We start from the raw sequence: 15,365 nt of genomic DNA, 5'->3' as shown, positions 1-15,365 counted from the left end.
ATAGTTATATAAAGCATTACTAGAACAATTAAATCTGTATATGAACTATGGATTAAATGATATTGTCAAATTGAATACTGTCAATATTTAATGTCTTAATTTTGATAAGTATATTAAACCTCACTACATATACTGTTCCATACAGAAAAAGAGCTACTTATCCCTGCATTACCACTTATGAATTTAATTTCTCTTAAAAAAAAAAAAAAAAACAAAACTAATTCCACAGCAATTCTTAAAAATAAAAATAATAAAAATAATTTAAATTTAGCTTGGGATAAAATGCTCTTGATCATAGTTTTACATGGTGAGCAAATTTAATATAAATTTACAGGTGAGTCTATAAATGACGGCAATCACAAAATAATTAAATGACATTCTGGCTGCACAAAAAAATGTAATTATCTCAATATGGAAAAACACAAAAGCAAGTTTTTTTTCAATTCCTAAAATCTCTGAAGTAGACAGGTCATTTGCAAACTCAAATCAAAACACTATCAGTACATCTTAAGTGGTAAGAAATCAGAAAACATAAGGACTATCAATTCATAATCAGGGTACTAAACACTTAGTTTGGGTTGAAACAAACATCAGAGAAGGAAAAATATGAAAGTATTTGCCTAGGAATTTAGTTCATTTTAAGTCCCTGTCATAAGCTGCTTCATAAAAGTAGAAAACCTGAAGCTCAGAGTTCAACACAAGAACAGAGTTTCAAATAATACAGAATAAACACTAGATCATATATAATTTTATTTAAATCTATTCAAAATTTTTAAACAATCTACCTGAATCCTCCTGGGCTTCATGAGTTTCACCATCATCTGTTACCTCTAATTCTTTCACAAAATTTGAGGGAAACAGTCCCAACTTGTTGTTCAGGGTTCCACTCCACCATCCTTCTTCTACCTGAAAGAGTTCACAACTCAAAAATGATAAAAATTTCCCACTATGGGAAAATTAAGCCACATAAGTGAGCACAAAGTTAATGATGCAAAATAATCCCTTTAAATCTGTTAAGGAAATACAACGGGGAAAATATATTTTTAGTAAATTAAATCTAAATGGATTAGATTGATCATATATAGGATTAGTCATATCGGTAGTATTTTACAACATTTACAACGAGAATTTGTAATCAAGTGCAATGTATGACATAAATAATTGTTATGAAAATATCAGATAACCAAGAATAAGGTATTAATAGCAGGAAGTAGATAGCTCTCTCCTGGAATGTCACTTCTTTTAAACCCAACTAAGTCTCAATTTGTAATCATTTCAATATTTATAGTCTATTTCATATATTATTTAAGTACATGAAGATTTTTTATTTGGAAAAAGCTTGATGAATATAATTTCCCTTTTAAGTGACTCTTAACCCAAGTAAGAAAAAGAATCACTTATTTTTAAAATCCAGATACTAGGCTCTTCAAAACATTCCCCCCCACCTCAACCAGAAATATCTTCCGGAACCAAACTCTTTAGAAAAATATTTACATTCACTAATCACAAGGTTACTCAGTTTCATGAAGTTATTTAATAATATTTAATAACTGCTTTAAGATGTAGAACTTCTAAAAAAAAATTTAAGAGTAAACTATTCATTCTAAAAATTCACTTAACAGCAGTACATGAAATATCATAGGTAGAAAAGGCTCTTTATTCTGTTTAAAATATGTTTTAAGTGTTTTTCACCTCAGAATTACAAAGTAAACTTTAATAAGGTATTCATCCAGCAGGCACTCACTAGGTATAACACTTTGGTGTTAACTACTAGGGAAAGACTGATATTTGCATATGAGAAATCTCTGCCCTTGAGTGAAATAACCTAAAGAAAACAAACACTAAGCAGGTAGTTACAATACAATGCGTGCTGTAACAAAGCTATGAACAAAATGCTGAAAAAGCACAAGAGAAAGGCTTAAAATATTTTTTAAAAGGCTCCCCTAAAATGAAATGACAAAAGAGCTAGACATTAAAGGCTGAGTAAGAGTTTTCTAGGTACAAAGCAAATGAAAAATACAGTGACATAAAAATAAAGGACTTATTTCTAGACTATATACAGCTGAGATACAAGATGGCTAGAATACAAGCTGTCTGAGGAAGAAATGGAAGGCGGTTACGAGTGAAGAGTTCAGAATTTTTTTTAGCAGATTTAAAGAGACTCCAAAGTTTTGAGAGTTCTTCAAACCATATACTGTTGGTGATGGAGATATGCAGACCAAATGGCAACTAAGAGAGAAGCATCAGAAAACGTATTATCTACACCTGCAATCACAAATTGGCAGCAAGGGAGTAGTTAGGGTAAATAACCTTATAATTCCCATAAATTAAGGAATTCTCAAAAGGCAGGATAGCACAGCAATGAAGAATAGTAAGATTCTGCTCTGCTGCATGCCATGTGTATGGGCATGGGCAAAAATAGCTGAAACAAGATCTCCTAGCCTGCATGCTCATCAACAAGGTAATCGGGACACCCCTCCACCAAGAAGTGGTGGTCTTTGTCCCCACCGCCTTCAATCTTGCTGACTTCTGACATGTTTGTAGCCAAAAGAATAGGGTGAAAGTGACACTACCACTTCCAAGGTCTGATTATAAAAGGTCTCTAGGGGTGCCTGGGTGGCGCAGTCGGTTAAGCGTCCGACTTCAGCCAGGTCACGATCTCGCGGTCCGTGAGTTCGAGCCCCGCGTCGGGCTCTGGGCTGATGGCTCAGAGCCTGGAGCCTGTTTCCGATTCTGTGCCTCCCTCTCTCTCTGCCCCTCCCCCGTTCATGCTCTGTCTCTCTCTATCCCAAAAATAAAATAAACATTGAAAAAAAAAAAAAATTAAAAGGTCTCTAAAGGAAGTAACATAGTAACAAAATTAGGTTAAGAAAGATCATTAAAACAAGTAACAGCACTTTTAATTTACACACTGTATTTACTGCCATAGAATTTGTATGTATGAACAAAAATCAAAACATGTAGGCATTCTAAAATGTTTTTTTTTTTACTCTTAGCTACTTTGATTACATCAATCTTTAGCTTAAAATTCAACATGTTCACTGAAATACTTACACTCAGAGCCCTGAAATGCCATGCAATAAGTCCAAGTATCCTAAGGCCCCAATACAGTGAGAAAGCCAAGCCAAATGGAGAAGCTACATAATGGCTCTCCAGAGGCAGTCTTCAAGTCTTCTAGGTACCAATCACATTAGTAAAGGAGCCTTCCTAACATTCTACCAGCACATAAACTTTGAGTCTTTCGACTTGAAGCCCCCACACATCATGGAACACAGACAAGCCATCCCAGCTGTGCCCTATCTGAATTCTTGACTCACATAATATCCATGACCTAATAAAACAGTTGTTCTTTGCTACAAACTTCGGGATAGCATGATATGCATCAACAGTAACTAGAACAGTTAATCACTTATCTTCTATGACTCAAACTCTTCATTTATAAAGTAGAAATAAAAATTCCTGTCTCCTCAGGCTGTTAAGAAATTTAAAGAAAATAATAAATGTGAAACACTTAGCATAATGCTTCAGACACATAGGTTCAATAAAAATTATTATTGCCACCTGACAGAAATAAAACAGAACTGTCTTTTGTATAAATACATTGGAATTTAATATAAACATTAAGGGATAAATTACATGATGTTATGATATAAAATCAATCCTTATACATGATATACATGACTATACATGATATCAAAAGATACACTTGAAAATGGGATCTTCAGCTGCCAAATAAAACTTTTAATATTCCTTTAATTCCTTTAATATCCCTTGGTTAACATCTGAATATGATAATTCAAATAAGGCAAACCTTTTAAAGAGATTCTACTTTTGTATCCCTCTGCTATGCAGAAGGTAAAATTGATTCTATTTTATTGCTTTGTGCCTAAAGTGAATTCAGAATCAAAGAAAATGTTTATTTTTATTCTCAGCTACTTACATTACATTAATCTTTAGCTTAAAAATTTTTTATTCCTGAAGTCAATACATACAAATACAGTAAGTACACAAGACCGGGTGTAGTAAGAATGAATAAAGCTTGGTTGATGGGAGGCGAGGGTGGGTGATGGGTACTGAGGAAGGCACCTTTTGGGATGAGCACTAGGTGTTGTATGGAAACCAATTTGACAATAAATTTCATATATTGAAAAAAAAAAAATGAATGAATAAAGCTTTATTCCAAAGGATAAGACCACCTTACATAAGTCATTAAAGAACCATTTTAAAACCCGTATGTTAAAATGTGTATAAAAAGCAATGAAACTCGTAAAAAAGTTCTAATGAAAACTTAATATTCTTACAAGTCAGTTTTCTAATACCTAGAGCATCAATTACAGTTGCTGGTTCGTCTCTAACATAGGTTTTCCTTACCTCTTCATTAATATCAATAATATCTCCCACTTTCAGCTCCAGTTCATCCTCATTTTGTGGAAGGTACTCAAAGAGAACTTTACACTGACGCTTCTTGGTCTCTAAAGGAAGTAAATTAGTAACAAAATTAGGTTGAGAAAGATCATTAAAACAAATAACAGCACTTTTATTTACACAGTGTATTTACTGCCATATGTATGTATGAGTTTGTATATGTATGAATAAAAATCAAAACATGTAAGCATTCTAAGCAGCTAACCACAATCAGTTCTGGCTGGCTTTTCACCTTGCCCCCACACTACAACCTACTCATGCCAAAATAAATTCAAACCAACTACAAATAAGGTAACAAGGCTCCTAGCCATGAAATCTATGTATACGTGTGATCCCCAACTAGACAAAAGTAAAACAGCCAATGCCAATTGTGAGACTAAAAACACATACAATAAAAGACACTGTCGGCAAAACAAATTTTATCATAGCTAAGCTATCTTCCAAGACAGTAATTTTCAGACGACTTCCTGATGGAAGTCTAGGAATACTCAAAATGCGCTAATTTAAAAGTGTCTGTGTTAAAAAGACACAAAATGAATAAATCCAAAATGTATCTTATCTTCTTTAACAGCTCTACTTTCCAACAGATAAAAATCAAATTCACATAGGTAAAGATAACAGTAATTTTACTTTAACTTTTCAAACGTACTTCATTTATTTAGACAAATGATGTTAACTTATAACCATGCAGTTTGAGGTTCTCAACTTCTTTCAAACTCTAAGAATTGAGAACTCAGACTCACTCCCATCTTTAAATTTTAATCATCAAAGTACCTATGGATAGATGACCAGGTATCACCGATAAAAGGATTACTTCCTGCTAGTCAAATCCTCTATGTTCCTCAGACCAGCAGCAACAGTATCACTTCAAAGCTTCTTAGAAATGCAGGCTCTACCTCATACCTACCTGTTCTGGACTGAATTGTGTCCTTGACCGTACTGGGAGGCAGGACCTTTAGGGAGGTAATTACAGTCAACTAACATAAAAATGGAGCCCTAATCCCCACACACACTTAATTGTGCATGTGTGCACGTGCACACACATATACAGGAGGCTGTGTGAGGATGCGGGGTCGGGGCGAAAAGGCAAGACCTGCAAGCCTGGAAAAGAGGCCTCACCAGAATCCAACTCTGACAGCACCTTGATTTTAGACTTCTAGCCTCTGGAACTGTAAGAAAATAATATTGCTTCTGTTGTTTAAGCCATCTAGTTGGGGATATTTTGTTATGACAGCCCCAGCAGGCTGAATCAGAAACTATACTTTAAGATCTCCTAGGTGATTCTCAATCTTGCACTCAATAATCTAATTATACTGATTTCTAATTGCTTGAAAATGACAAGCCCTATTCCTTTTGAGACTTAAATACACTGCTTCTTTTAAAAAAATTAATGTCTATTTATTTGGGGGTGGGGGGTGGGCGATGAGGGGCAGAGAGAGAGGGAAACACAGAATCCAAAGCAGGCTCCAGGCTCTGAACTGTCAGCACAGATCCCAACATGGGGCTGAAACCCACGAACCAAGAGATCATGACCTGGGCCAAAGTCAGACACTTAACCGACTGAACCACCCATGCATCCCTAAATATACGGTTTCTTTTGCCAAGGACACTTCACTTTCATCCACAAAGTCCACCTTTCGCTGTCTTCAACTCATCTTCAGGTCTCAACTTAGAAAAAACGTCTTCCAAAACAGCTTTCTGGATTAGGTACTCTTCCCTTGTGCTTATATACTTAACACTGTTTACTTCTACAACCTACCTGTTACTAACAAATCTGTTTCCTTTTCAATCTATCATCATGATTTATTTTCTTGTGTGTACTCCCTGTAGTCTGTAGGCCAAAGATAAATGGGCACTGAATTTGTTAAATGCTCTCTCCCCAGCACCCAGCATAGTGCTTATGCTAGGCCCATTATTTACACACACACACACACACACACACACACACACACACACACACACATGAACAATTATCTAGGCCTAACCATACGGCATCAATGCCAGGAAATATGCCAAGGGTATCAACATTCCATCAGCCCTTTACCACCAACAATCCTAAGATTTTTCTTAATAATTTAAATGCACACTTAAGGAACTAACAGAATTTAGGAAACGGGAAGCAATTAGTAATAAAATACAAATACATAATGAGATGGCAAATATTTAGTGCAAGCTACAAATATCCCCAAAATTAATAAAGGATAGGTTTGGAGTGGAGCAGATGTGGAAGAATTCAAAGAAGAAATGGTAACAGAGTTACACAATTAAACATGAACACAATACAATAAGGTGGAAAAGATGTAGCAGACATTCTAGATAAAAGTTTTCCCAGTGAGTTGATAATACAAGGAATACAAGGATTCTAAGGAGATAGTTGTTGCTGACAAGAGACTCCTGAGAAGTAGTCTAGATAGATACAACTTAACTACATCAAATCATGTCAAAACAAGTCCAAATAAACGTTTTTATATAGTTAAAAAAAAAAAAAGATGCCATGGTCTAAAAGAAATAACACTAGTTTATAAGTCAGAAGACTTGGGTTCTAGTATAGCTGTCATTACCTTGTTATTTCACCTAAGTTCTCTGGGAATCAATGTCCTGAACTACAAAGTAAAAGAGCTGGACTGGATTAACTATGACAGTTACTTGAGCTCTGACATTTATGGATCTACGAAATTGTTCATCAAGACAAAAAATAAATCCAAATGAACCTCCAAAACAATAAAAGAAGCATATTGCATGCAATCAACACCATGAAAGAGGTGCAAAACAGACATGACAATCAAGCAGCAGGATCTAGAGTCTCCAAATAAGAAACAGTTACACCTCAGTAACTGTTTCTCCCACTTCATTAAGGAATTAATAATATCTGATTTTAAAACTGTTTTACAATAGAAGGAACCAAAACAAAAAACAACAACAAAAAAAACACTGACCATACTTTTATAAGTAACCTAGAGTTTATAGTAAAATTTTTCAAATGTCACTTTCATCACATCTGAGTTAATTTTTAAGTAGTAATAGTGGTTTTTATGCATACCATAAGAAAACTCCTCATCTCTTCTACTATAGATAAATATAGTTCATAAATACTTCTGGAAGTTAAAGTGAGCTTGAAAAAATGAGTCCATAAATGTGTTCTCTGTCATTAGCACTTCATAGATGAAGGGAAAATGATCTACATTACTGAAAAGAAATTCTCTTCTGCTCAGGGTGCACTTCAAAGAAAATCCTTTCTATCATTTTGGTGATCTTAGGCCTTTAAAAAAAAAATGTAGCTTGCTTCTTTTTAATGAGTATTAGTATCTTTTAAATTATTTAAAGTGGATAGAGAATTAATTAGCCCCCTGGCTCCCAAGCAGATCAATTAACTTTGAGGATCCTAGTTATATCTTAACCAGAAACTTTGAGTTTGTGGCACACCTGGGTGGCTCAGTCAGTTGAGCATCCAACCTGACTTCAGCTCAGGTCGTGATCTCACTGTTCGTGAGTTCAAGCCCTGCACTGGGGCACAGCTTGGAACTTGGAGCCTGCTTTGAATTCTGTCTCCCTTTGTCTCTGCCCCTCCCCCCCCCCCCCCTCTCTCTCTCTCTCTCTCTCTCTCAAAAATAAACAAACATTGGGGCGCCTGGGTGGCTCAGTCGGTTAAGCATCCAACTTCGGCTCAGGTCATGATCTCGCAGTCCGTGAGTTTGAGCCCCGCATCGGGCTCTGTGCTGACTGCTCAGAGCCTGGAGTCTGTTTCAGATTCTGTGTTTCCCTCTCTCTCTCTGCCCGTCCCCTGTTCATGCTCTGTCTCTCTCTGTCTCAAAAATAAATAAACGTTTAAAAAAAAAAAAATTACAAAATTAAAAAAAAAATAAAAAGAAACTTTGAGTTTGTGTTTTTTCTCCCTGGTCACACTAAGCATAATTCACCAGAGTGTTCTCCAAAGTAGTTGGCAAAATTATTCACAAAGATTTTTTTTTTATTTTTCAAAGAACCACATTAGATAAAAACACCTGAAAGGCCCCTATTATTGCTACAAAATATGAGCCATTTAAAAAATAAAATTTTCATAATTCCATATTTAAATATGGTTTACTCATAAGTTGAAGTGACTGCCTATGTTGTTGAGTTCATCTATTAATTGCCAGCACAATGAAAGGAATTTTGAGATTTTTTTATACTTCAAAAGGCATACACAGTATCTACTCGTAAATGTTTACTGAATTCCTACAATGTATCAGAACCTATGCTAAGCACAAAAGAAAATAAAATAGTATGTACAAGACTAGTTAATAAAAGGATACCTGAATAGGAGTCAATTTTTAAAATAACTATAACCAGTATTTCATCACAAGCAACCTCTATATAGCTTTTCAGATCCACAAAGAAATAGAAAATTTGTCAAATCAATGTTTTATAAGTAAAGCTATTGACAAGGAAGTAGCTAAAAGAGATATAGGGGAAAAAAGCAGGGATATACTTTCATGCCTTTTATGTGCCAGTACTATTCTAAATCCTTCACAAACATCTCCCCAGCAGATAATACAGTTTGTTGTCGTCATCTTTTCCCAGTGAGAAACAGAAACTCAGGAGTTAAATAACGTGTCCAAGACCAAAGAGCTAAAAGAGGCAAAATTAGAATCATACCCACATACGACTCTTGAGCCTTTTATCTTTCCACTTTATCGATGCTGTCTCCTTTAAAAATTACAAAGTGCCTTAACATAGTTCATACAATCTACTCATGTTGGATCCTTACTACCTGTAAATACCATGCGGTTGCTTATCTCCATGGATCTTCTTCCTAAGGTAGCAATTCTACCTGGACTGTCATAATCCCCAATCTTCATGTGAAGGACAAGTTTTACCTAAGAAAGGCTTAAATATATCTTGCTTGACAACCCAGTACAGAACTGCCCCTTTATTTGAATCATAGCTGCATACTTTAAGAACTATAATAATAGTTACAAACATTTATTGAGCACTTCTTATAATATTTACCTGATACGTTAATACCCGTCTCCTACGAGGTAATTATTACTATCATTTCTGTTTTATAGTAACTTGATGTTTTCGCCTGTTAGACTACAAGTTCTGGATCATCATCCATACCCAGTTTTACTTGGCAGATTTGACTGCCCCATTAACACTGTTCTCATAGTCTTCAAATTCACAGGTATTAAAGCATTCAGCACATCAATGTTGAAACTTTTTCAAAAAAATCTTTTAAAAAATATTTTGTATTTTGGGGTACCTAGGTGGCTGAGTCAGTTTAAGTGTCCAACATTGGCTCAGGTCATGATCTCCAGGTTCCTGAGTTCAAGCCCCACTTACGGCTCTGTGTTGACAGCTCAGAGCCTGGAGCCTGCTTCAGATTCTGTGTCTCCCTCTCTCTCTGCCCCTCCCCTGTTCACACTCTGTCTCTATCTCTCAAAAATAAACATTAAAAAAATATATTTTGTATTTTTTTAAAAAACAAAACCAAATTCTATACATTTTTTTTTAATGAAATTTATTGACAAATTGGTTTCCATACAACACCCAGTGCTCATCCCAAAAGGTGCCCTCCTCAATACCCATCACCCACCCTCTCCTCCCTCCCACCCCCCATCAACCCTCAGTTTGTTCTCAGTTTTTAACAGTCTCTTATGCTTTGGCTCTCTCCCATTCTAACCTCTTTTTTTTTTTTTTTTTCCTTCCCCTCCCCCATGGGTTCCTGTTAAGTTTCTCAGGATCCACATAAGAGTGAAACCATATGGTATCTGTCTTTCTCGGTATGGCTTATTTCACTTAGCATCACACTCTCCAGTTCCATCCACGTTGCTACAAAAGGCCATATTTCATTTTTTCTCATTGCCACGTAATATTCCATTGTGTATATAAACCACAATTTCTTTATCGATTCATCAGTTGATGGACATTTAGGCTCTTTCCATAATTTGGCTATTGTTGAGAGTGCTGCTATGAACATTGGGGTACAAGTGGCCCTATGCATCAGTGCTCCTGTATCCCTTGGATAAATTCCTAGCAGTGCTATTGCTGGGTCATAGGGTAGGTCTATTTTTAATTTTCTGAGGAACCTCCACACTGCTTTCCAGAGTGGCTGCACCAATTTGCATTCCCACCAACAGTGCAAGAGGGTTCCCGTTTCTCCACATCCTCTCCAGCATCTATAGTCTCCTGATTTGTTCATTTTGGCTACTCTGACTGGCGTGAGGTGATACCTGAGTGTGGTTTTGATTTGTATTTCCCTGATAAGGAGCGACGCTGAACATCTTTTCATGTGCCTGTTGGCCATCCGGATGTCTTCTTTAGAGAAGTGTCTATTCATGTTTTCTGCCCATTTCTTCACTGGGTTATTTGTTTTTCGGGTGTGGAGTTTGGTGAGCTCTTTATAGATTTTGGATACTAGCCCTTTGTCCGATAGGTCATTTGCGAATATCTTTTCCCATTCTGTTGGTTGCCTTTTAGTTTTGTTGGTTGTTTCCTTTGCTGTGCAGAAGCTTTTTATCTTCATAAGGTCCCAGTAATTCACTTTTGCTTTTAATTGCCTTGCCTTTGGGGATGTGTCGAGTAAGAGATTGCTACGGCTGAGGTCAGAGAGGTCTTTTCCTGCTTTCTCCTCTAGGGTTTTGATGGTTTCCTGTCTCACATTCAGGTCCTTTATCCATTTTGAGTTTATTTTTGTGAATGGTGTGACAAAGTGGTCTAGTTTCAACCTTCTGCATGTTGCTGTCCAGTTCTCCCAGCACCATTTGTTAAAGAGGCTGTCTTTTTTCCATTGGATGTTCTTTCCTGCTTTGTCAAAGATGAGTTGGCCATACGTTTGTGGGCCTAGTTCTGGGGTTTCTATTCTATTCCATTGGTCTATGTGTCTGTTTTTGTGCCAGCAAATTCTATACAATTTTACACTCAGTAAAGTTACTCTATTTTCCCTACTGAAACGGAAAATCTTAAGAAATGCAGCTGCATCAGGAATGGCAAATATTTTCATGGTTCTGAAACATTCAGATCAAACCAAGCTCTCAAAGTATGGAACAATTCGTCACTTAAGATTACAATTTTTAATCTCCCCATCAAATACTAAAACAAAGAGCACACCACATTCAGAAGCTAGGAGGCTGAATGCTAACAATTTCACAGACAGTAGCAAAAGGACTCCTGATCCACTTTTGGCTCTGTTTGGTTCTGGAAATTTATCTTCATGTTTTACTGTAGCACTGAAAATTTTCTGATGTCAATTTTTTTTTTTTTTTACCAATTTTTTTCTCCAATAAGCAAAGAAAATAATAAAATGCTAAGAAACAGAGCCATTTGCTATATAGGGCTGAATTTTCCTTAAATTTTTTTCTTATCCTCAGGAATAAAAAGCTCATACTGCCTAGAGCATTAATTGAAAGATCAAGCTATCTGAAGAATCTAACTATACTGCTGATATACTTCTTGATTATAACAATCAAAGCTTAGATTGTCATCACCATCATGAAGAAAAAACTCAAGTGATTAGGGATGAGGTATTATGTCTACAACATACTTGCAACTGATTCAGTTAAAAATGTGTTCTACATACACGTATACAGATAGAAAGACAATGTGAAAAATGTTAACATCAAACTTAAGTCTTAAATTAATTTAACATCAAACTTAAGAATATAAAATATTCATAGTACAATTATTCTTTCAACCTTTCTAGAAGATTTCAAAAGAAAATAGAAAGTTAGAACACGCTATCCTATTTATCTGATAAGCTGCAGCTGGAGAGGAGTCAGATGAGCCTTTTTCCCCTTTTGAGTCAGAATATTTTTTTTTTAATTTTTTTTTAATGTTTATTTATTTTTGAGACAGAGAGAGACAGAGCATGAATGGGGGAGGGTCAGAGAGAGAGGGAGACACAGAATCGGAAGCAGGCTCCAGGCTCTGAGCCATCAGCCCAGAGCCTGATGCGGGGCTCAAACTCACGAACCGTGAGATCGTGACCTGAGCTGAAGTCGGACACTCAACCGACTGAGCCACCCAGGCGCCCCATGAGTCAGAATATTTTAATATCAAAGAGAAGAGCCTGAGCTAATATGCTCATATTTTTTTTTAATATATGCTGTAAAAATGTATAGACAATGACCATATCTTGGTGGTATTCAGAATTTTCATTATTTTCTTTAGCACTGACTCAGAATCAGGAGGCAAACTATTTGCTAGCAACTATTTTCTAATAATGAAACACTAATGTTTGGCATTCTGGTCAACTAATTTTTCATGCAGCAAGATCATTTCTGTAGTATCAATCTCAATGTATCTTTTACATTCAAAGTAATTATTAACTAGATAAAAAATCACTTTTGCAGCACTAATAATGAATACAAAGTTACAAGCAATGATGTCTTCCCTCACTTATAGCAAGAGTAGATTCACATATGGCATCAATTTTTTTTCCAAATACAAAGTGAAATATCTACTCAATTCTTCACTGAACAGAATACGGAGTTGTGATGCTGAAAGATGGCAATTATTTATTTGCTAAGTAATATTACTCTACAATCATTATCTCTGCCTGATTTTACAAGGGCTCAGCAGCAATGGGACTAGTATGTGTTTTTGCTATAAGATGTGTAAACTTGTTCTCTTCTATAACTTTAGCAACTTACAATAATTGTCCTGGAAAACATTATTCTGCGCTCACTGTAGAAAAACCTGTTTGTTTCACCACAGTTATTATGGTTAACTTATACACAACAGCAAAAGTTTCAATGGCTTTATGACTAGACTTCATTAAAAAACCAACACTTTTTTGGCTTTGGAAACTACAGAAAAATAGCTAACAATTCCGGCTTCCAGATACTTAACCCCACAGGATGTATCCGAAATTCTCCTTTTTAGTTGCTTATACATTTAATACACATGCAGATTTCACTTGCCTTGGCACACAGAGATTAAAATTGAACATTCACACTGCAGTGATTATTATCAACCTTTACAATGGTTTTGTGGGGTTTTTAAAATTATTAATAATATTGGTTAGTAGTATCCACTACTATTTAACATTACAATAAACCACCTTTTAAGTAACTGGTCTATTTTGTGAATTAAGGATAAGATACAAACAGTAACCAAAAAAAAAAATAGATTAAAAAAAAAAAAAAAACATTAGCTTGCTTTTCCTGGAAAAGCAATCAAAGCAAAAGCAACCTGCATCCTGTTTTACATGTTAGCACCAAATGACCAATTTAGTCCTTGTAGCACATGCACTTAAAAACAAGTTATGGAGCATCCTTAGGAAAAAGTCTAAGTCTCCTGGCACCAGCTACATAACAGGTTTTCTTTTACAAGAAAAAGAATTATGACCAGTGTTCTTGAGGAAAGTAAAATGTAGTGTGTCTTTTCCTACTAGGAGACAAAATGAATAAAATGATCATAACCTTGAAGCCCTTGGTCTAGCCTCTACTTAAGAAAACTGTCCTTTCTTTTAGCTCAGCAAAGCTAAAAGTGGTAAATTGATTTTACAATCGAGGTCATAAGTAACTCTTCCATGGTCCTAAAAATTCTCCTGTGCACAGAAATTCTATATACAGTTTCACCTGTAGGATATGAACACACTCTGTAATTTGTCCCCATGTCTCTAAAGAAACAGAGTCTGAACATCCAGGACAATTAGAAGTACTGAACCTGTCCACCTTCAGGCAGTAGGCTGAAAGCAGTACAGGCAGTACCTAAATACTGGTTGTACACATTTAGTGGGAAACAAAAAACACACAGCATTCTTCTGTCCCAGAAGAATTCTTCTGTCCTTGTCTTCTGTCAAGAAATCTTTTTCATTTTTATGAAAATGTGTTTTCATTTTATGAAAATAATCAAAGGATGACAGCACCTAGAAAGTAAAGTCTTCCCCCAAACTTCACAGACAGTAACACAGAAAGTAACAAGATATAAGGAGAAATTTAGATAATATATGTGAACAAAATTTCTTCACTGTGGACTACGTGGTTCCACAGGGGACTTTACAAGCCACAGTATCAAAGGCACTGACATAAGATAAATGTGGTTAAATACTCATTTACTACTAACTCTCATCCTAGTAATCAGTATTCAATCTCTCAAGGGGCTTCAGATCGTACTATGTTAAAATACTATCTGCTCCCATAATGTTGTATTTTGTACACATTTAATGTTGAATATTTTTTTAATGAGTCTTTTCCAATACTGTAAGCATTCTGAAAACAGCAATACAATCTATGTTATTTACCACTTTCTCACCAGAAGCAAAATAAAATTCAAGAGTTTAAATGATCTAAGGGGGGGCGCCTGGGTGACTCAGTCGGTTAAGCGTCCGACTTTGGCTCAGGTCACGATCTCGTGGTCCGCGAGTTCGAGCCCTGCGTCGGGCTCTGGGCTGATGGCTCAGAGCCTGGAGCTTGCTTCTGACTCTGTGTCTCCCTCTCTCTCTACCCCTCCCCCATTCATGCTGTGTCTCTCTGTCTCAAAAATAAATAAACGTTAAAAAAAAAAAAATTAAATGATCTAAGGTCATAGGATGGACTCAAACTCATGTCTGATTTCAAATGGGGTGCTCTCCCTCTATACTAAAATGTTCTAACATATTTATAGAATACCAAATATTTAAAGGGCGCTCTGCTGGGCCAATGACCTTGGAAAACTGAGTATATGTTCAGATGTCTGACCACTGGAGAAAACATACTATCAAAATTCTTGCATCTACACTGCTTAAAATGAACAAACATTAAACATCCCATTAAATAAATGGTATTAAAATAAATTTAAGGCAAAGCATTAACTATTCAACAGTCTGTAAGGCTAATAAGAAAACAAAGCCTAATATTTTAATTTATAATTCCTATTAATAGTCATCAGCAGTTCATGCTCAAATATCTTATGAAAAATGACTACAGGGCCGGTAACTTAAATGTGAATATGTACGAAGTTTCTGCAGTCGGCCACAA

General features: G+C 35.8%; 1 protein-coding gene across 1 annotated transcript in view; it reads right to left on the bottom strand.

The window, feature by feature from the left end:
• Nucleotides 1–15,365, bottom strand: part of CD2AP (CD2 associated protein) — a 141,700-nt gene that overhangs the window by 70,712 nt on the left and 55,623 nt on the right. The window contains exons 4-5 of the mRNA XM_047858581.1: nucleotides 4,372–4,472; nucleotides 786–906 (exon numbers count right to left, since the gene is read on the bottom strand). Coding sequence (XP_047714537.1) covers nucleotides 786–906; nucleotides 4,372–4,472 — 222 coding nt within the window. The remainder of the gene's footprint in view (nucleotides 1–785; nucleotides 907–4,371; nucleotides 4,473–15,365) is intronic.

The sequence above is a fragment of the Prionailurus viverrinus genome, chromosome B2, assembly GCF_022837055.1.
Source record: "Prionailurus viverrinus isolate Anna chromosome B2, UM_Priviv_1.0, whole genome shotgun sequence".
Taxonomy (NCBI): Eukaryota; Metazoa; Chordata; class Mammalia; order Carnivora; family Felidae; genus Prionailurus; species Prionailurus viverrinus.
Note: the sequence above shows the minus strand (reverse complement) of the source record. Positions and strands in the feature narration are given on the sequence as shown.